Here is a 21133-nt window from a genome sequence, read left to right as displayed (position 1 = left end):
ATAGGAAACCTACCCTCGTGCCTTTTTTAGAGTTTAAGTCCTAAAGAATCTTGTTCTCTTTTGAATCTCTGTCCCTGTTTTGAAGAATTGTTTAATTGAATCCCAAATTATCATGGTCATTGGACTCATGCATTTACTTTGTAAAGCGTAATATCGCCTCTGCACAAAGCGACAACTCACTGAGACAATAGTTAACATTAGATAATAGATCATAACAGAAACAACATCTGAGATCACATAGGACCTTTGGGAGAATATTTGGTTTGATCAATGATTCAACATACCTCTACTTCAATAAACACTGAGATTAGATTCAGACACCATTTTCTGGCTCAGTTTAGCCTAGGTAGAAAACCATACCAAGCCTCCACATGGCAGAATATTTTATTTCATTGTACTTTCCTTTCTCTCTGCAGCCTTATCGACCCCACATCAGCTTCTGTAAGGAACAACAGGTAAAGCCCAAGAGATATCCTGGCCTGTTGTTATTTATTTATGTATATATTTCTGGATTTATTTATGACTCCCTCTTCTTGCTCTGTCCCAGTTGCAGGCTGTCTTTCCATCCAAACGTGAGCGGTATACGAACACAAGTCTTTGTCTGAAAACAAAACAAAACATACAATTTGTGGTAATCTATGTTATTACATTAAGCCTACATTTCTTTCACATTATTTATTAATTTTTCTCAACAAAATGTCTTACTTACTTACATCCAGAGAATGAGGATCATTCAGCAATGGTTATTAAAGCGGTGTCCTGTTTTAACTCTCCCTTTGTATTGGCATGAGCCTATATCACACGGTAATATTTGAAAGTGAGTCAGGGCAGACTTGAGTAAGGGCTGTGGATCACCTGCAGTTGCAGGTTGGAACTGGCTGTGTGGTCTGTTTGTTGTCTTGAGGAGGAGGGAGAGTGCTGCAGTAGCAGCATACCTGCAGGCAGCAGCTGTTCCAAGCAGGCTGTCTTCTCTCCGGGTGTGTCCCAAATGGCACCCTATTCTCTATATGTTGCATTACCATTGACTAGAAGGGCACTGGTCAAAAGTAGTGTACTATATAGGGAATACAGTGCTATTTGGGATGCAAACTCCCTCTCTCTACACCTGCGTGACAACTCCTCTGCCCCACCATGGCAGCTGCGCGCGTCCCCCCCCTCCCCGTACACCTGTCTGTGAATGCAGTCTCATTCGTGGTGTCAGACATGGCATCGGGGTGCCCAGACTGCCAACCCGTGCCAGCCAGTGCCAGCTCACACTATGCCCTCCAGCTTTGTCACCTCGGCTCCTCTTTGCCAATGTCACAGCGTGGCACCGTGGGGTCACCCGCCGCTATTCTGGTCCCATGCCAGGAGAATATGCTTTTCATGGCATTTGGAGAGTGTGAGTAGTGTCTCCTGTAGTAATGTAAGAGCAGCAGCTGCCAAGTTCCAGTAACTTTCCCAGTGAGCCTTTTCTGTGGGAGCTATTTTCTGTTTGGGTCCTGCTGTAGTTCATGAGTTTTATAACAGCTTATGAGTTATTATTAACACTTATAGTCAGTGTTATAACACATTATAAGTCATTATAAAGGACGTTATAGAGCATTATACGTACTACATAGAAAGTGTTATCGGGAGTTTGGTAATCTGTCTTTTCTCTTTGACTAGTTCCCGAAAAGAAAATGTCTCAATATTATACAGATTTACAACGGATTTTTGAGAAAATATACTTGGCATGAATAAATTATTATAATATCCGGGTTTCCATCCAACCTTTTTATGCAATTAAATTACGTTGGATAAAAAATGATGGAAAGAACATTTTTCGGTAAACTTTCCAAATGTCGACAAAACTAAATACGCTAGACAAGGTGGGATCTATTTGTGTCGGTAAACTGAATTCTGCGAGAAAATGTCGGTGGGAAAGCTTTTATGCGCAAATATTGATATAATAACCATCATATCGAAGTAAACTTGGAGTCACGTGATGACATGTTGTGTGGTCCTCCCACTACAACTTGTCGGGAAAGCATGCAGTTTATTAGGCTACAGATTAAATACATTATGATGAACTTCACAGGGTGCTGAAAGTGCAAGGTGATGAGCTTGATGCTCCTTTCCAATAAATATTGAGGGTCTTATTCTGATGACATAATATGCTTGGCTGCCATTTGACAAATACAAATATGTAGGCTATTCATGCACTCTAGCCAACAGCGCGCAGATAGCACTGTTGGCTAGAGCGCACATGCCAATACCAGAGTGGGGACACTTGCTAAATAATGCAAAAAATATGTGAGAAAACCATCAGTAGAGTTGAAAATGCAATGGGAATTTAACCGCAAAAGGTATTTTTATGTGTACTACATCATCACGCACAGCCTTTTATCAACAAGTTAATTTGATGGAAACACATCTCTGGTGGGAAAATGCGCCAATTGGATGGAAACCTAGCTACTGGCTAAACTCCCAACAATGTTTTCTAAAAGTTGAATTTCTTTTTTGATGAGTAGAATTTGAAGCTCACTGGATTAAATGGATCCTGTTTCTGATTGTCTCTGATTCTCAAACAGTAAGCAATGAAAATAACCTCCTTTCTATGCTGCTTATGAATACAGGTAGTGTTCATAGTAATCCATGTCAAAGTTACCTTGCATTAGGGCCTGGCTATTACAGTAGTAGCATCTGGGTCATGGCGTCTGTCGGTCGGTCTGTTGGTCTGTCAGTCTGTCTGTCCTGTGGGCTGAACCAACTGGAGATGATTAGGGGGGTATTGAGCAGTTTAGGGATGAGCTGAGGATGAGATGATTGTCTCCGGCGTGCGGCCTGGGTGATAAAACGGCAGCTCATGTCCTGCTTAGCTGCCCCCCCCCCCCACCCCCCCATTCATGAGGGAGAGCTGAGTCAGGCGGCTAGGTCTTAAAACACCCCCTCCCCAGCCCCGCTCACACCACATCTCCCCATGTCCATTCCCTATAGCCCTAGGCAGAGATTATGACCTTGGCCTGGCCACCCATGTGGGGGGAAGGGGCTGTCCCTCTTTAGCCAACCACATGGGGACAGAGCAGGAAAAGTGTGCTAATTACCTGCGCTAACGATGTCCTTGCTTGTCACAGCTTAGCGTTGTTACTTTACCACGGGATAATAACCCCGTAGCCTCAGTGAGAAGTTCAGTGTGACATTATCACTATCACTTTGAGTGATAGGGAGCAGGTGGGGTCGGGGGTTTAGTTGCTAGCGGTTTGGATGAGTGCGGACCTGAGTTGCATGGTTAATCTGAGTTGGCCAGCCATCTGACTATGAACCTAAAGAAAGTAGACCTCTGAATTGAGTGGAATAAAATCATTAAAAAAATAAAATTTTATATTCTTTACAACTTGTCTGTATTTTGATTTAGGTCTAGGGCTTTGTCGGACTAGTGTCACCGAAAGTGTGATTTCACGGCACAACAAAAGCATCCTTGCTCGCTTAGCAACCAGACAGGATGTTTTGTCTGCGTTTCTTTGTGTTTTGAGTTTGACTCACTGATTCCCGCTAACTGAGAAGCGACTGGTAACCCAACGTGGTCAGAATCAGACAAAATAAATTCCCACGCATCTGTTCTGTACAATTTGAAAAACAGCTCGGAGCACGACAGGCTGGCATTATGGAGCTGGAGCCTATAATCATTGTGCTGTAAAAAGCCAGAATCCAGCAGCCGCAAACCATGTGGCCTCCTCGAAGTGGTGACCAATCAGAACCATCCCCAGCCACTCTGCCTTGTTACCATGACCCCCTCCGCTGTCTCTTCCTGGTTAGCAATAATGTTCCCTGAACATATAGGGAACCTTTTGGCTCCTGTTTTTATGTTAGACAACATTATAACTAGAATGTTCACTAAACTTGATTTGGACATATTCAGTTCAGACTTGATGCTCCAAATGTAAGGAAACCAGGAAAAACTATTTAATTTAATGAGATGTATCTGTATCTGATTTATCTGTCTTTTGTCTTTTGTACAATAAAGAAGACACTTGAGGATGTCACTCTTGAACAACAAATGTAACATTCAGTGAACCAAAACGTTTTACCCATTACCATATAGTGACAGAAATTTGTCTGGGATATTCCCTCAAATGCTAAGTGCCTGTTTTCCATCATTATGCTGCTTAATGCAATCAGAGTGCTAATCAGATTGAGTGGAAGTACCTCCATGACACAGTTGTGTGCATGGCTGCTGCTGCTGGGTTAGAGGGAGCTTGTGGGGAATTGGGCAGGCAGATCCAAGCCCTAACCTCTAAAACCCTCCTCCGGTTTGGACTCGACAAGAGGCTAGGGCAGTGGTGTCACTGTGGGAGAGAGAGGGCGTTTAGTTTCCTTTCAAATACTTTCAGCATCTAGGGATTACAGTTCAAAATTGGCAAGCTGGCAAATTTACAGAAATGTTGCTAAATGTGCATCGTCCCTGTAACCTAATAAGGTCCCTTTTCACTGAGTTCTGGAGTGCCCGATGGGCAGGGTTTGCACTTTTGGGACTATGCCATTGGTTCCATTGTGCCAGGCAAGCTCAGTCAAATGCAGCTAAAGTATTTGAAGTAAAACAAATACTATTTGAACTGAAGTCTGGCCTTTAGCGAGTCAGACTGACTGAGGATCAGTATTCTAGTTGGCCTACTGCAGTTTACTTTACTTGAATGTTTAAAACAAATCCCTGTAGTGTATCTAGACAGACACTACAAACTGGTCTCTTCTCCCATCTGAATTTGGGGGAGCAATAATCTAATTTTAAGCTCTTAAGTGACTTAGTTGAGTTCTGAATGTGTTGAATAAAGCATCTTACTGTAAGGTTCAAGATGAGTAGGGATGAGACCAAAAGGTACTTGATGCAGGAGTCTGTCATTGGGGTGTCATACACACCTCAAAGCCAAGGGAAGAATAGACACACAGGTTGATTAGTCACTAATGAAGTCTGTTTGAATTCCAATTTCTACAGAATACAGAAAAACAGTGGGTATATGAGAGGTTCTTGGTTAGTATAGGTGTGTCCGTTTACGTGTGTGCGCACATGCGCACACACAACTGTATGTGGTGAATTTGTGTGTGTGGATATACGCTAGTGTTTGTTCGGTCTTTTGTATTCTATAGATCAGACTCTCCCTCGCCTGCATTACGTTTTGTTATATTTCATAATTCTGTAGTAGATTTTTCTTCTGAGGATGAAGCGTGTTGTGAGTTACCGGGTAGAATGGAGCTTTAATTAACTGTAGCTGTAGCTATGTACTGTTGTGTTGTGTCATGTTATGGTATGTTGTGTCTTTCCCTGTTGAAATGTGTGTGCTTTTTGCTATGTTGTGTTACTATGTGTGTGTGCCTTGTTGTGTCTTAATGTGTCATGTAAAGCAATGTGTGTTGCTAACCCCCTGACTCTGTCTGTGTTTCAGTCGTGACAGTGACCTCTCTACGATCATCTCCAACCTCCACCATACCAGACAGCACGGCATGCCCGAGAGCCAGCCCGCAACTGACCTCAGCACCAACACAGGACACACAGGTAGGATAGGTGTGTGTGTGTGTTTGTCTTTCTTTCTTTTTCTCTCCGTATTCCTCTTATTTGTAATGAGGTTACGTATTCTTCCATCAACATGAGTAATCACTATTATGCATTAGTCCCATAATTTGCTGTAATTTGTTTGATTGGGGAACTTACTGTAAGCTTATTACTGATTCCTGAAGGTGGCTCTCAAGTCAATTACTAAATGTAATTTATTTGCCTTTTCTATTGTACTCCAGGTTTTTCCTTAATCCCCTGTTTTAAATTACCATGAAATAAATAGCTTTGTTTGCCATTAATCCAGTTTCATGGGCGTAAAGGAACCATGGTGTGTGTTAAGCTAAAAGCCTTCTAACAGCTTACAGCCCCACAGTTAAACACCCCTAACACCAGCCACTGTTTCATTAGTTTTAGTTGTTCTGAATCAGATTGTTTTAGTTCAGAATTAGACTGTTTTAGTCCGGAATTAGACTGAATGTTGGATGTTTATGCTTTCAGGTAGATACGTGTGTAATATTTCTGGGTAACATGGCAAAAGTTAGACACGATAGAACTAATTGGTATTTAGATACTCTAGCTGTTGTGCGCTGGTGTATGGTCTCTTTTCTGTTTTTTGTCCTTACATATCATGCTTTGTGCATATGTGTGTGTGTGTGTTTTCTATTCAGTAGACATTCACTACCAATAATTGAGATAAGCCATGTCGGAAGTCCCCGACTGTTTTTGTGGTCAGAGGTGTCTGGAAGGGCCTTGTGTTACTGCAAGGACATACTGTACTTTTACACAGACAATTATCCTTTTTTTTACCCAAACTATCTCTCAAATGTTGGTTAGGTGGGGACCTGCTGGTTTGTGGGTTAAAAATAGGTTTAGACCAGCTGACCCAAGAGTTTTGGTTTATAGAGTTTGTCACAAGAAATATCAAAAGGCTGGAGGTGAGTCACAGAATAAAAACGAAGTGCTAACACTTTACATCAATGTTACATTTGTAAAGGGCGGCAGGTAGTTTAGCGGTTAAGAGCGTTGGGCCAGTAACCAAGAGGTTGCTGGGTTGAATCTCTGAGCCGGCAAGGTGAAAAATCTGCTGTTCTGCCCTTGAGCAAGGCAGTTAACCTCCAACAACAACTGCTCCCTGGGTGCCTTGGACGTCGATTAAGGCAGCCCCCCGCACCTCTCTGATTCAGAGTTCTTGGGTTAAATGTGGAAGACACAGTTTGGTTAAATGCATTCAGTTGTGCAACTGACTAGGTATCCCCGTTACCTTAGTGTCAAATGTCCTTTATAAAGGTAATCTTAAAGGGGAAGTTCAGGATTTTACAACTTGAGGTTAGATGGTTCCTTACTCTGAAAGTAGTCTATGGGCCAGGAGAAACTGTAACCCATGGTTTGGTTTTCTTTAAAACAGCCAATACAAATTTCTCAAGTGTTACCAACAAAGCTGACCAACCACAGATTTAACCCATAAAGAAGTACCCTTACCATGGTCAAGTAGTACAGTGTTCGGAGAGCAGATCCTTACCCCCTGTGGACGGTCTGTTCCTCTTCATCCCATTAGTCAGAGGGTCATACATGTAGCATAATCATCCCCCAAATCCAACACCTCGTCCTCTATTGTATCTCTCTGAGCTCATCCTTCTAGTAGCTTAATTGCCCATACGGTTGCTAATACAGAGGGATGAGGCGGTGGAGGTGTGGGGGGACGAGGTCATGGAGGGGTGTCTGCCTATCCTCCCTCATTTGGGTGGGGCGCGGGGGTGTTAAAGTCTCAGACGCCCAGTGTTTTTAGACCCCAGTTTGGGACGGATTTCCCAAAAAGACCTGTCTAATCGGCTGCTAAGCTTAATGGGGAAATCAGCTCGTGAATGGTAATCTTAATGGAGAAAGACACAAAGGGATGAGGGTGGGGGGGGGGGGGGGGAATGAGGGGTGAGGGAGGGAGATTTGAGCGCGGTGTGGCCAGCGCCGGAGGGGGCCTGGGCCTAAAATCTGTCAGTTTGAGCATTAAAGGGAGATTTAACAGGGTGGCTAAGCGGCTCGCTCCGTGTCTGTAAACAAGTCCAATCCCATCAGCCACTAGCTCACATTCTGTCTGCCAGTGAAATTAGAGAGAGACATACACACTCAATATACACAGTAGTGCATGTTCATACACACACACACACACACACACACTGGGACACATGGAGGTAATAGGACAGAGAATGAACACACCTGTATGGTAAGATCAGGTTTGGTGAGTGTACATGTATATGGTGAGTTTTTAAAAGGTTTAATACTTGACAAACTTTTGAATAGTTTTTTGACCATACTTGTCATGATGGGATAAACCGTTTCCATTGTTATACAGTGCATTCGGTAAGTATTCAGACCCCTTTACTTTTTCCACATTTTGTTACGTTACAGCCTTATTCTAAAATCGATTAAATTGAATGTTTTCCTCATCAATCTACACACCTTACCCCATAATGACAAGCGAAAACAGGTTTTAATAATACTAAATACCTTATATAAGTATTCAGACCCTTTGCTATGAGACTTGAATTTGAGCTCAGGTGCATCCTTTTTCCATTGATCATCCTTGAGATGTTTCTACAACTTGATTGGAGTCCACCTGTGGTAAATTCAATAGATTGGACATGATTTGGAAAGACACACACCTGTCTATATAAGATCCCACAGTTGACAGTGCATGTCAGAGCAAAAACCAAGCCATGAGGTCAAAGGAATTGTCCGTAGAGCTCCGAGACAGGATTGTGTCAGATCTGGGGAAGGGTACCATAAAATGTCTGCAGCATTGAAGGTCTCCAAGAACACAGTGGCCTCCATCATTCTTAAATGGAAGACGTTTGGAACCACCAAGACTCTTCCTAGAGCCACCAAGACTCTTCCAAACTGAGCAATCGGGGGAGAAGGGCCTTGGTCAGGGAGGTGACCAAGAACCCGATGGTCACTCTGACAGAGCTCCAGAGTTCCTCTATGGAGATGGGAGAACCTTCCAGAAGGACAAACATCTCTGCCGCATTCCACCAATCAGGCCTTTATGGTAGAGTGGCCAGACGGTAGCCACACCTCAGTAACAGGCACATGACAGCCCGCTTGGAGTTTACCAAAAGACACCTAAAGGACTCTCAAACCATGAGAAACAAGATTTTCTGGTCTGATGAAACCAAGATTGAACTCTTTGGTCTGAATGCCAAGCATCACATTTGGAGAAAACATGGCACCATCTCTACTGTGAAGCATGGAGATGGCAGAATCATAATGTGGGGATGTTTCTCAGCTGCAGGGACTGGGAGACTAGTCAGGATCGAGGGAAAGATGAACGGAGCAAAGTACAGAGAGATCCTTGATGAAAACCTGCTTCAGAGCACTCAAGACCTCAGACTGGGCAGAAGGTTCACCTTCCAACAGGACAACGACCCTAAGCACACAGCCAAGACAACACAGGAGTGGCTTCGGGACAAGTCTCTGAATGTCCTTCAGTGGCCCAGCCAGAGCCCGGACTTCAACCCGATCGAACATCTCTGGAGAGACCTGAAAATAGCTGTGCAGCAACTCTCCCCATCCAACCTGACAGAGCTTGAGAGGATCTGCAGAGAAGAATGGGAGAAACTCTCCAAATACAGGTGTGCCAAGCTTGTAGTGTCAAGACTCAAGGCTGTAGTCGCTGTCAAAGGTGCTTCAAAAAGTACTGAGTAAAGGGTCTGAATACTTATGTAAATGTGATATTTCATTCATAAAAACTGTTTTTGCTTTGTCATTATGGGGTATTGTGTGTAGATTGATGAGGAAAAATAACAATTTAATCAATTTTAGAATAAGGCTAACTTAACAAAATGTGGAAAAAGTAAAGGGGTCTGAATACTTTCCGAATGCACTGTAGCTATCATGTCATGGTGTGAACTTTTGTTTCTATAGAAACTATTTCAATGGTGACTCTGGCTGTGGTGGGATTGCTCCAATACCAGTCTGGGTCCTAAATGGCACCTCTATTCCCTATATAGTGCACTACTTTTGACCTGGGCGTATATAGGGAATAGGGTGCCATTTGAGATGGACCCCCAAACAGACAGTACTTCTGACTCTAGTCCTGTACCTCTGTAATACTATAGTTTAGTACTAACTGCTCTCTGTTCTGTTGTAGCATCAATTATTTTATTCAGCTCACTCCACACTGTGTCTAACTTCCATAACAGGCCTGTGGTTAGAGAAACAGAGAGAAGGGGAGTAAAGAGGGAGAGAGAGACAGAGACAGAGACAGAGACAGAGACAGAGACAGAGACAGAGACAGAGACAGAGACAGAGACAGAGACAGAGACAGAGACAGAGACAGAGACAGAGACAGAGACAGAGACAGAGACAGAGACAGAGACAAAGAGAAGGGGATAGGTGGTGTAGTGGAAGAAAAGTTTGGAGAGGGAGAGAGAGGGAGACAGAGAGAGAGCGATGAATGAGTGTGGTGCCGGTATCAGGGGAGGGCAGACAGCGGGTGTGGCTGCAGTGTGTGAGTGAGTGTGTGTGTGTATGTGTGTGTGTGTGTGCGCGTGGGTCAGAGGAAAGGGAAGCAGGCTGCTGGGCCGTCTCCGCGCCGGAGTAGGCCGTTAATTAAATCTGAGGGACAGACAGGAGGGCTGACTCCCCCCTCTCCTCCCTTCCACCCTCCTCCGTCCGCCTCCCAGGCCTCTGGCTACTCTGGGACTGTGGGAGGGAGAGGGAGAGAGGGAGGGAGAGAGAGGTGAGGAGGATGGGAGAGAGCAGGGGCGCCGGGCTGAGCGTCTGGCTGCCTGTGGAAACTGTAAACCTTGGCTCTGCGGTCAGACCAGAAAGACTAATGGGCGGATAAGGTGTTTTTTGGATCACTTATTTTCTCTTCGCTCTCTCTCCGTTCAGTCTCCCAGACGTAGTTATAGAGGAGACGGCAATGTGTGTGTCGGGGAGGGGGGTGGGGGGTCATGGAGGGTGTGTGTATGTGTGTGTGCCAAATTTCTTTTTCACAGGGTATTATTTGCATCAAAGGGAGTGTTAGTACCATCTTGGTTCATCACACTCCTATTAAACCCCACACACCTTCCTTGATCGTCCATCATAGGTTGATGATGACCATGATACGATTCATTGGGATGAGTCTGGGGTACGGTGAGTGCTCAGATGGCTGATGAGACCAATCTGAGCCCGGAGCACTCTTTGGCACACTGGACATGGCATCTTGGTAGAGTCTCCTGAGAGACGGCACTGTTATTACTGGTCTTGCTCTGTTCTCTCTTCACCATGGCATTTTTGGTCCTGCTGGTTTCAGAGGTGGTAGCGCCATCCTGGATGAGATTCCGCTAGGTGGGACGATCCTGAGCAAGGCTTTCCCATGACCTTAAATCGATGTTAAAGCTCTTGAGGGAGGCCTTCAGGGTGTCTTTAAAGCAGTTTTTTTGGCCCACCTGGTGCTCGCTTCCCATTCTTCAGCTCTCAGAAGTAGATCTACTTAGGGAGACGGGTAGCAGGCATCCTGGTCACATGGCCCGCCCATCTGAGCTATGCTTTCATAAGCAGTGTGGGAATGTTCATCATGTCGGCATGGCTGAGGACTTCAGTGTCTGGGATTCTGTCCTGCCAAATGATCCTCAGGAGCATCCTCAAACAGTTCAGGTGAAAGTGATTAAGTGTCCTGGCATGGCGTTGGTAGACAGTCCAGGATTCGCAGCCATAAGTAAGGGTCGGTAATATAACTGCCTGGTGAACCATCAGTTTTGTTACCAGTTTGATGCCTGTTCTTTCCCACACCGAATCTCGCAGATGGCCAAAGGCTGCACTAGCCTTGGCGATCTTGATGTTTGTTTCATTGTCTATGTGAACAGCACAGGACATTGTGCTACCAAGGTAGGTGAATTTGTCCACAGCTGACAGTTTATTTATTGTATTTTTAAAAACTTTTTACCCCTTTTTCTCCCCAATTTCGTGATATCCAATTGGTAGTTACAGTCTTGTACCATTGCTGCAACTCCCGTACAGACTCGGGAGAGGCAAAGGTCGAGAGCCATGTGTCCTCCGAAACATGATCCTGCCAAGCCGCACTGCTTCTTGACACACTGCTCGCTTAACCCGGAAGCCAGCCGCACCAATGTGTCGGAGGAAACACCGTACAACTGGCGACCGAAGTCAGCTTGCAGGTGCCCGGCCCGCCACAAGGAGTCACTAGAGCGTGATGGGAAAAGGAAATCCCGTCCGGCCAAGCCCTCCCCTAACCCTGACGATTCTGGGCCAATTGTACGCTGCCTCATGGGTCCCCCGGTCACAGCCGGCTGGGACACAGCCTGTGCTCGAACCCGGGGCTGTAATGACGCCTCAAGTACTGCAATGCAGTGCCTTAGACCGCTGCGTAGCTGACAGTTTCTGACCTTTCACAGAGATGGTTGGGTCCATGTAAAGGATTACATGGGGCAGATTGGTACATAACTTTGGTCTTCTTTGTACTGATTGTGAGGCCGAAGTTGTTACAAGCAGATTAAAAGTTGTCCTTGAGGATCTGCAGATCAGCATGCGAGCCAGGAGCTAGTGCTCTGCAAACAAGAGGTCGCAGCAGAGGTGGGTAGAGTACTGTTCATTAGATTGTAATTTACTCAAGTAAAAGTAGCCCTCTAGAAACTACTCTAGTAAGAGTAAAGAATTATGCGGTCAGAAAACGACTTAAGTACTAGTTCCAAAATTTGTTTGGTAATTTTTTTACCCCTTATGGTAAATTGTGACAGCAAACAAAAAGAACAACAACTTGGTGCAATTGATTTGACATTCATTTATTATTTAAGCCTGCCAGCACCATCTTGCCGATGTCCTACAGCACAGGTAGTCTGTACAGTTTCAATTACGGTCTTATTCAAAGTTGACTTTTAACCACGTTTCCATCCACAGTTTTTATGCGAGTAAAGTCATACCTTATAAAAAAATATCACAACAGCTGTGATGGAAACAGGAAGTTTCGGTACAAGTTCATAAATGCCGACAGATAATTTGTTCGTTCAACATGGTGGGATCTTTTTGTGTCTGTAAAATAAATTATGCAAGAAATGGCGGTGTAAAAGCCTTTATGCGCAAATATTGATCTAATAACCATCATATCAAAGTAAACTTGAAGTCACGCGATGACATGGTGTGTGGTCCTCCCATTACGATTCGGGAAACCATTCAGTTTAAATTAGGCTACATATTAAATAAATTATGATGAACTTCACAGGGTGGTGAAAGTGCATGGAATGAGCTTGATGCTCCTTTCCAATAAATGTTGAGGTTCTTATTCTGGTGACATGATGATCGATGCTTGACAGCTGTTTTGACAAATAAAAACTTATCCATAATCTCATCATGTAGACTAGCCTACCCACACTGTATCTGCCAGCTGTAAGCTAGAGCGCACGTGCCAAGACCAGAGTAGGCACATTTGCTATTTAACGCAACAGTTTTCGTAACAAAACTATCGGTAGAGTTGAAATGCGATGGAAACTCATTGAACATTTGATTTTTATTTGGTACATGAAAACTTAATTGAAAAGTACATTCTGTGTGCATTACATCATCACACACTGATTTGTATCTGCAACAAGTCAGTTTGGTGGAAACACACCACTGGTGGGAAAATCTGCATATTTTTTTAATGCACATTTTAGAATATTTGGATGAAAATCGGTCACAAATTGGATGGAAACCTAGCTACTGTGCTCAATTTCATAAAAAAGTAAACGGTACTTGAGACATTGGAATAATTTCACAATTTCAATAGCATTAATAAACATGTATTTCACAATATAATTTCAAGTACATGTGATGGTGAATGCGTAGCCTACTAAAAAGATTAACACCAAGTGTGATGTTTCACTTTTTACTCAGAAAGTATCAAGGAGGATCAGGGAAGTGTTACAACAGTCAAACAATCAATATCGACATTTCAGTATCAATCATGTTACTAGTATGCAAATCAGACATTTCCGCATGGAATTAAATCAAGGTAGGTATTCAGGAAAGAATCATGTAAGTAATAAATAATCAAACAGTGCAGATATCAATTGCCATAGTCATCTCAATCATATTTTTCCTGCCAAGGTAGGATATACCCTCCATCCTCCTCTTCTTACAAACCTCTCCTTTCCTCTTTGAAGGGTCTTTTATTTCCTTGGCTGACCCATTCTCCTACCCCTCGGTTGTGCCGCTAATTTATTTATAGTAGCAAATGGCACAAAAAGCTTACTGAGATGTTTCACTATATGACAGATGTGCTTAAAAACAGAATTTAGACACACACACACCACACATTGAGAGAGAGCAATGGAGTGGGAGGATTCTGCACTCAGCTGTCTAATTGATCTAGCTCAGGGTTTCCCAAACTCGGTCCTGGGCCCCTCCCCGGGAGCACATTTTGGTTTTTGCCCTAGCACAATACAGCTGATACAAATAACCAATTCATCATCAAGCTTTGATTATTTGAATCAGCTGTGTAGTGCTTGTGCAAAAACCAAAACGTGCACCCGGGGGTTTAGTTAGCTAGCTAGCTACATGACATGGTTGACACTGTAGCTAGCTTAGCCAGCTTATCTAGAGGCAACCTAATATGATAGCTAGCTAGTTAGCTATTGCCACACACATCTGATTTATCTGTTCACTCTTTGTGCAAATGACAAGGTGGCTAGTTAACTTAGACCAAAAAGCAGAGGTCATATGGGTAGCTAAAAACTGGACAGTAAACATTCTGTCAGATTCTGGGTTAGCCAAAGCAAACTAGCTAGCTAGTTAGCTAGCTACCTAGCCATTTCATTTGCACTCACCCTCAAAACACAATTTCAACAGCAAAATTATATCAGAGAAATACTTATCTTACTCCAGAAATATATAATATTACAAAGGCAGAAGGTAATTATAGTGCAACTTACCTCTGATCGTGTTTGGCTAAGAACCCACAAACATGTCCTTAGGAGTGAAGATGTGCGCTTCACTTCAAGAGCCACTTCAAGAGCCATGGTGGAGATGCTGGGTTTGACAGACAACTTTGAAAGCCAATGGACTAAGAGTTTTGATGACAAGCTATTTTGAATACATTTAATTGGTCAAGGGGTCATGAATCGTTCTTACAGACGTAAAGGGGGAACCAATAGTACCGATTAATTTTAAAAAATCACTACATTTGGAGTGACAAGGTTTTCATCTGACAGCGAAGATATAATAATATAAAGCTATGTACCTGAAGTGATTTGGTAAAATGTAACAGAGTAAAAAGTAAAAAGTAAATTACGTCCTTCAGAAATTAATTGAATAAGAGCACAAGTACAGCCCACAGATAGTAACTAGAAAAGTACTAGTGTACTTAAGTACATCTAACGCGTTACTTGTAGCACGTTACTACCCACCTCTGGGTCGCGGACAGTCACCTACTCAACCTTTGTTTTGGCATGCATCCTCCTCAGGTTGAACAGCCCCCCATCAAAGCGGTATTTGAAGCGGATCCCAGTGTGGTCATTTGGGAAGGCATCTTGCACCATGGCGGAGAATATCATGCTGAACAGGGTTGGTGCTAGAACTATGACTGGAACCTGCTCAGAGGACTCTTCGTGATCTTGCACACTAGCCATCATGCCATCATGGAACTCATGCACCATTGTGATGAGTCTTTCTGGGCATCCAAACTTTGACACGCACACACACACCCTGATCACTGATATACAGTGCGTGAACCCAGCCCTCTCCTATAAATTAATGGGTTATTGTAGCGTAATTTTTTCCTCTTCAATCATCTCACTCCCTAATCTCTATCCATCTCTCCCTTTGCCTTACTGCTCCCCCCCCACCATCTATCTCTGCTCCCCTGGGGTTGCGCTGAGGGAGAGAGGAACAGCATGTGTGTTAGTGTGTGTGTGTGTGTGGCGCTGCAGTGGCAGTGGTGAATCCTCTCTCAGTATGAACGGAAGATCCTCCCTCCCCCCTACCCCACGTCGGTCCGTAGCCAATCAATGAGGGGCTTTCAGGGCCGGCGGAGGCCCGGCTCACAGAAGGGGGATCAATAAGTTATTAGCACCATTCTGTCAGCTGTAATGTAGAGATTGATCGGGGGCCGCAGCCCCTTCCCCAGCCCCCCTCCACTTCCCCCCCCCAGCCTGATAAAGATGACAGATTAACGGAATAAGAGGGGGAATTAAGGAGTCTGGCTGTCTGAGCTGTCAGCGGGCCCTCCTCGGGAAGAAAATATATAGAAAAAGAGGAGAAAGAAAGAAGGGATGAGGATGAAAGGAAGAGAGGAGAAGAGAGAGAGCGAGACAGAGGATGTCCCTATGGTTGCTTGACGGCTTCTGTGGTAGATTATGGAGATGCCTAGGCTAGGTTAGTTCTTCCTCTGTTGAAGGCTGTTTCCATTTCTTTCTTTCCATTTCTCCATTCTCGTCCCTCATTCTCCTCCGTAGGAGGGATTGGAAGGGAGTGGGTTTACTATACAGCTGGCCAGAGGGCAGAACAGGACAAGGCTCCCTGGAGTTTTGGAGTTTTGAATGGATGGCTGAGGGAAAACTAGCATGAGAATGAGCAAAGGAGTGAACTTGGTTATAAGCATTGGTGGTGGGAGTTAAGGAGATAGCATTTGCGCTAACCAAGCTCAGACTGGTTTAAGGCGGGTTTGGTGTTAAATGGAAGCACCAACGTTTTAAACCTTTAGAAGTCTAAGCTGTTGGGGGGGGGGGGGTTTACTAAGCTAACATATGGTCATACCATGGATCCTTTAGTTATTTGGTTTTGAATTTTAGGACCCCTTTAGGTATATAAAACAAAAACATTGTATTTTTTGATACGATATTGAATTTGGCCTTTACTACTATAGCCCATAGAAACACATTGAATAACACATTCATAAATGGCAAAAAAGGTTTTGAAGTGTCTGTCCTATATCTAGGAGATATAAGAAAGCTCAGGAATGTATATATATATATATATTTTACACATATTTAACGCCTTATTTTTGTTGGCACAAAACTACCTCCATACTTCCATTAATTTGTATGGGTTACCGTCAGACGAGTCCTGTGACACTTGTGGGGGTAGTAGAGCAAAACGGAAAACACCATTGCGTTCGAGAGAGTCTCATCTTTCAAACCGTTTGGACGCTACAGACGTTTTTTGTGAGAAGACCAATTTTCGGGATGTCTCCTGGTCTGACAAACAGCGCTGTAGCTCTGCCACTTTCTTTCCACTGCAGATGCGGAAGGGCGACATAGCCATATGCAGTAGATTGAGACGCAGCACATGCAAGAAAATATATCTCTAGTTTAAACTGACACATTTTGATGGGGATTTTTTAAATTATGTGAATTAGATTGACTCTAAATTAAGAAGCACCATTTACAGTGCGTTCAGAAAGTGTTCATACCCCTTGACTTATTCCACATTTTGTTGTGTTACAGCCTGAATTCAAAAAAAAAAATGTCTCTCACCCATCTACACGCAATACCCCATAATGACAAAATGAAAACATGTTTTTAGACATTTTAGCAAATTTATTGAAAATGAAATACAGAAATATCTAATTTACATAAGTATTCACACCCGAGTCAATACTTTGTAGAAGCACCTTTGGCTGCGATTACACCTGTGAATCTTTCTGGATAAGTCTCTAAGAGCTATCCACACCTGGATTGTGCAACATTTGCCCATTATTCTTTTCAAACTAGTGTCTTCAATTGTGTACTAACAGTTATGTTGAATTTCACCTGGCACAATCTCGCTGAAGTTTAACTACTGTATAAACCAGGGAGATAAAAGTTAATTGAAAGCCTGAATAGTTGATTGTTTTACAATATTTTATGTTTTTACAGGTCTTGCCACAGATTTTCAAGTAGATTTAAGTCAAAACTGTAACTCGGCCACTCAGGAACATTCACTGTCTTCTTGGTAAGCAACTCCAGTGTAGATCTGGCCTTGTGTTTTAGGTTATTGTCCTGCTGAAAGGTGAATTCATCTCCCAGTGTCTGGTGGAAGCAGACTGAACCAGGTTTTCCTCTAGGAATTTGCCTGGGGTTAGCTCCATTCCATTTATTTTTTATCCTGAAAAACTCCCCAGTCCTTAACGATTACAAGCATACACATAACATGATGCAGCCACAACTATGCTTGAAAATATGAAGAGTTGTAACAATGTATGCTGGGAGTCGGGAAGCAAGTACAGGGAGTGCATTTAATGAGAAATAAAACATGGCACAAAACAAGAGTAGCGTACAGACAGGAACAGAGTAACATAATCAATAACGCCTAGGGAAGGAACCAAAGGGAGTGACATATACAGTTGAAGTCGAAAGTTTACATACACTTAGGTTGGAGCCATTAAAACTTGTTTTTCAACCACTCCGCAAATTTCTTGTTAACAAACTATAGTTTTGGCAAGTGGGTTAGGACATCTACTTTGTGCATGACACAAGTAATTTTTCCAACAATTGTTTACAGACAGATTATTTCACTTATAATTCACTGTATCACAATTCCAGTGGGTCAGAAGTTTACCTACGCTAAATTGACTGTGCCTTTAAACAGCTTGGAAAATTCTAGAAAATGATGTCATGGATTTAGAAGCTTCTGATAGGCTAATTTACATAATTTGAGTCAATTGGAGGTGTACCTGTGGATGTATTTCAAGGCCTACCTTCAAACTCAGTGCCTCTTTGCTTGACATCATGGGAAAATCAAAAGTAATCAGCCAAGACCTCAGAAAAAAATTTGTAGACCTCCACAAGTCTGGTTCATCCTTCGGAGCAATTTCCAAACGCCTGAAGGTATCATGTTCATCTGTACAAACAATAGTACGCAAGTATAAACACCATGGGACCACGCAGCCGTCATACTACTCAGGAAGGAGACGCGTTCTGTCTCTTAGAGATGAACGTACTTTGGTGCGAAAAGTGCAAATCAATCCCAGAACAACAGCAAAGGACCTTGTGAAGATGCTGGAGGAAACAGGTACAAAATAATCTATATCCACAGTAAAACGAGTCCTATATCGACATAACCTGAAAGGCCGCTCAGCAAGGAAGAAGCCATTGCTCTAAAACCGCCATAAAAAAGCCAGACTACAGTTTGCAACTGCACATGGGGACAAAGATCGTACTTTTTGGAGAAATGTCCTCTGGTCTGATGAAACAAAAATAGAACTGTTTGGCCATAATGACTATAGTTGTGTTTGGAGCAAAAAGGGGGTGGCTTGCAAGCCGAAGAACACCATCCCAACCATGAAGCACGGGAATGGCAGCTTCATGCTGTGGGAGGGACTGGTGCACTTCACAAAATAGATGGCATCATGAGGAAGGAAAAGTATGTGGATATATTGAAGCAACATCTCAAGACATCAGTCAGGAAGTTAAAGCTTGGTCGCAAATGGGTCTTCCAAATGGACAATGACCCCAAGCATACTTCCAAAGTTGTGGCAAAATGGCTTAAGGACAACAAAGTCAAGGTATTGGAGTGGCCATCACAAAGCTCTGACCTCAATCCTATAGAAAATTTGTGGGCAGAACTGAAAAAGCGTGTGCGAGCAAGTAGGCCTACAAACCTGACTCAGTTACACCAGCTCTGTCAGGAGGAATGGGCCAAAATTCACCCAACTTATTGTGGGAAGCTTGTGGAAGGCTACCCAAAACATTTGACCCAAGTTAAACAATTTAAAGGCAATGCTACCAAATACGAATTGAGTGTATGTAAACTTCTGACCCACTGGGAATGTGATGAAGAAATAAAAGCTGAAATAAATAATTCTCTCTACTATTATTCTGACATTTCACATTCTTAAAATAAAGTGGTGATCCTAACTGACCTAAGACAGGGACTTTTTACTAGGATTAAATGTCAGGAATTGTGAAAAACTGTAAATGTATTTGGCTAAGGTGTATGTAAACTTCTGACTTCAAATGTATAGGGGAGGTAATCAGGAAGGTGATGGAGTCCAGGTGAGTCTGATGAGGCGCTGGTGCGCATACCGATGGTGACAGGTTTGCATAATAAAGAGCAGCCTGGTGACCTAGAGGCCAGAGAGGGAGTATACGTGACAAGAGTGGTACTCAGTAATGTGTTGTTTTGGATTTTCCCCAAACATAATACTTTGTATTCAGGACAACATGTTAATTGCTTTGCCACATTTTTTGCTGTATTACTTTAGTGCCTTGTTGCAAACAGGATGCATGTTTTTTTTTTTTTTTTTTTTTATGGAGGCGCTGTGAGTTATTTAAGATACTCTTCAAAGAGGTAGGGTTTCAGACGTTTTAAAGAGATGGGCAGGGACTCGACTGTCCTGACTTTAGGGGGAAGATTGTTCCACCATTGTGGTGCCAGGACAGAGAATAGCTTTGACTGGGCTGAGTGGGAGCTGCCCTCCCGTAGGGGTGGGAGGGCCAAGAGACCAGAGGTGGCAGAATGTAGTGCTCGGATTGGGATGTAGTGTTTGAGCATAGCCTGAAGGTAAGGAAGTGCAGTTCCCCTTGCTGCTCCGTAGGCAAGCACCAGGGTCTTGAAGATGATGCGAGCTTTGACTGGAAGCCAGTGGAGTGTGCGGAGGAGCGGGGTGACAAGGGAGAACTTAGGAAGGTTGAACACCAGGCGGGCTGCGGCATTCTGGATAAGTTGCAGGGTTTTGATGGCACAAGCAGGGAGCCCAGCCAACAGAGAGTTGCAGCATTCTAGATGGGAGATGACAAGTGCCTGGATTAGGACCTGCGCTGCTTCCTGGTCATACAATATGGATGTTGTAGCGCATGAACCTGCAGGAGCGAGTCACTGCTTTGATGTTTGCAGAGAACGAGAGGGTGTTGTCCTGGGTCACGCCAAGGTTCTTTGCACTCTGGGAGGGGGACACCGTGGAGTTGTCAATTGTGATGGAGAGGTCTTGGAGTGTGCGGCCCTTTCCCAGAAGGAAGAGCAGCTCCGTTTAGTCGAAGTTGAGCTTGAAGTGGTGGACCGACATCCAAGCTGAGATGTCTGCCAGGCACGCAGAAATGCGTGTCACCACATGGGTGTCAGAGGGGATCATAACAATGATCGGAGAGGATATGACAGAGCCGAGTGACTTTGTGTAAAGAGAAAAGAGGAGAGGGCCTAGAACCGAGCCCTGGGGGACACCAGTAGTGAGAGCATGTGGTGCAGACACAGATCCTCTCCACAACACCTGGTAGGAGCGACCTACCAGGTAGGATGCAATCCTATCACAGCCATTAAACTCTGGAACTGTTTTAAGTCACCATTGCCCTCGTGGTGAAATCCCTGAGTGGTTTCCTTCCTCTCCGGCAGCGAAGTTAAGAAGGACGTATGTATTTTTGTAGTGACTGGGTGTATTGATACACCATCCAAAGTGTAATTAATAACTTCACTATGCTCAAAGGGATATTCAATGCCAGCTTTTATTTTTTTACCCATCTAGTAATAGGTGCCCTTTTTTTGTGAGGCATTGGAAAACCTCTGTGGTCTTTGTGGTTGAATCTGTGTTTGAAATTCACTGCTTGACTGAGGGACCTTACAGATAATTGCATGTGTGGGGTACAGAGATGAGGTGGTCATTCAAAAATCATGTTAAACACTAGTATTGCACACAAAGTGAGTCCATGCAACTTATTAAGCACATTTTTACTCCTG

General features: G+C 43.6%; 1 protein-coding gene across 6 annotated transcripts in view; it reads left to right on the top strand.

Annotated features, from left to right (window-relative positions):
- LOC121538295 (sterile alpha motif domain-containing protein 11) overlaps nucleotides 1-21133 on the top strand; it is a 113266-nt gene that overhangs the window by 28187 nt on the left and 63946 nt on the right. For all 6 annotated transcript variants that reach the window (XM_041846166.2, XM_041846167.2, XM_041846165.2 and 3 more), the window contains exon 4: nucleotides 5400-5509. In XM_041846166.2, coding sequence (XP_041702100.1) covers nucleotides 5400-5509 — 110 coding nt within the window. The remainder of the gene's footprint in view (nucleotides 1-5399; nucleotides 5510-21133) is intronic.

Source organism: Coregonus clupeaformis, chromosome 24 (genome assembly GCF_020615455.1).
Source record: "Coregonus clupeaformis isolate EN_2021a chromosome 24, ASM2061545v1, whole genome shotgun sequence".
Classification (NCBI taxonomy): Eukaryota; Metazoa; Chordata; class Actinopteri; order Salmoniformes; family Salmonidae; genus Coregonus; species Coregonus clupeaformis.
The sequence above is the reverse complement of the archived record's forward strand: the minus strand, read 5'-3'. Positions and strand labels throughout refer to the sequence as shown.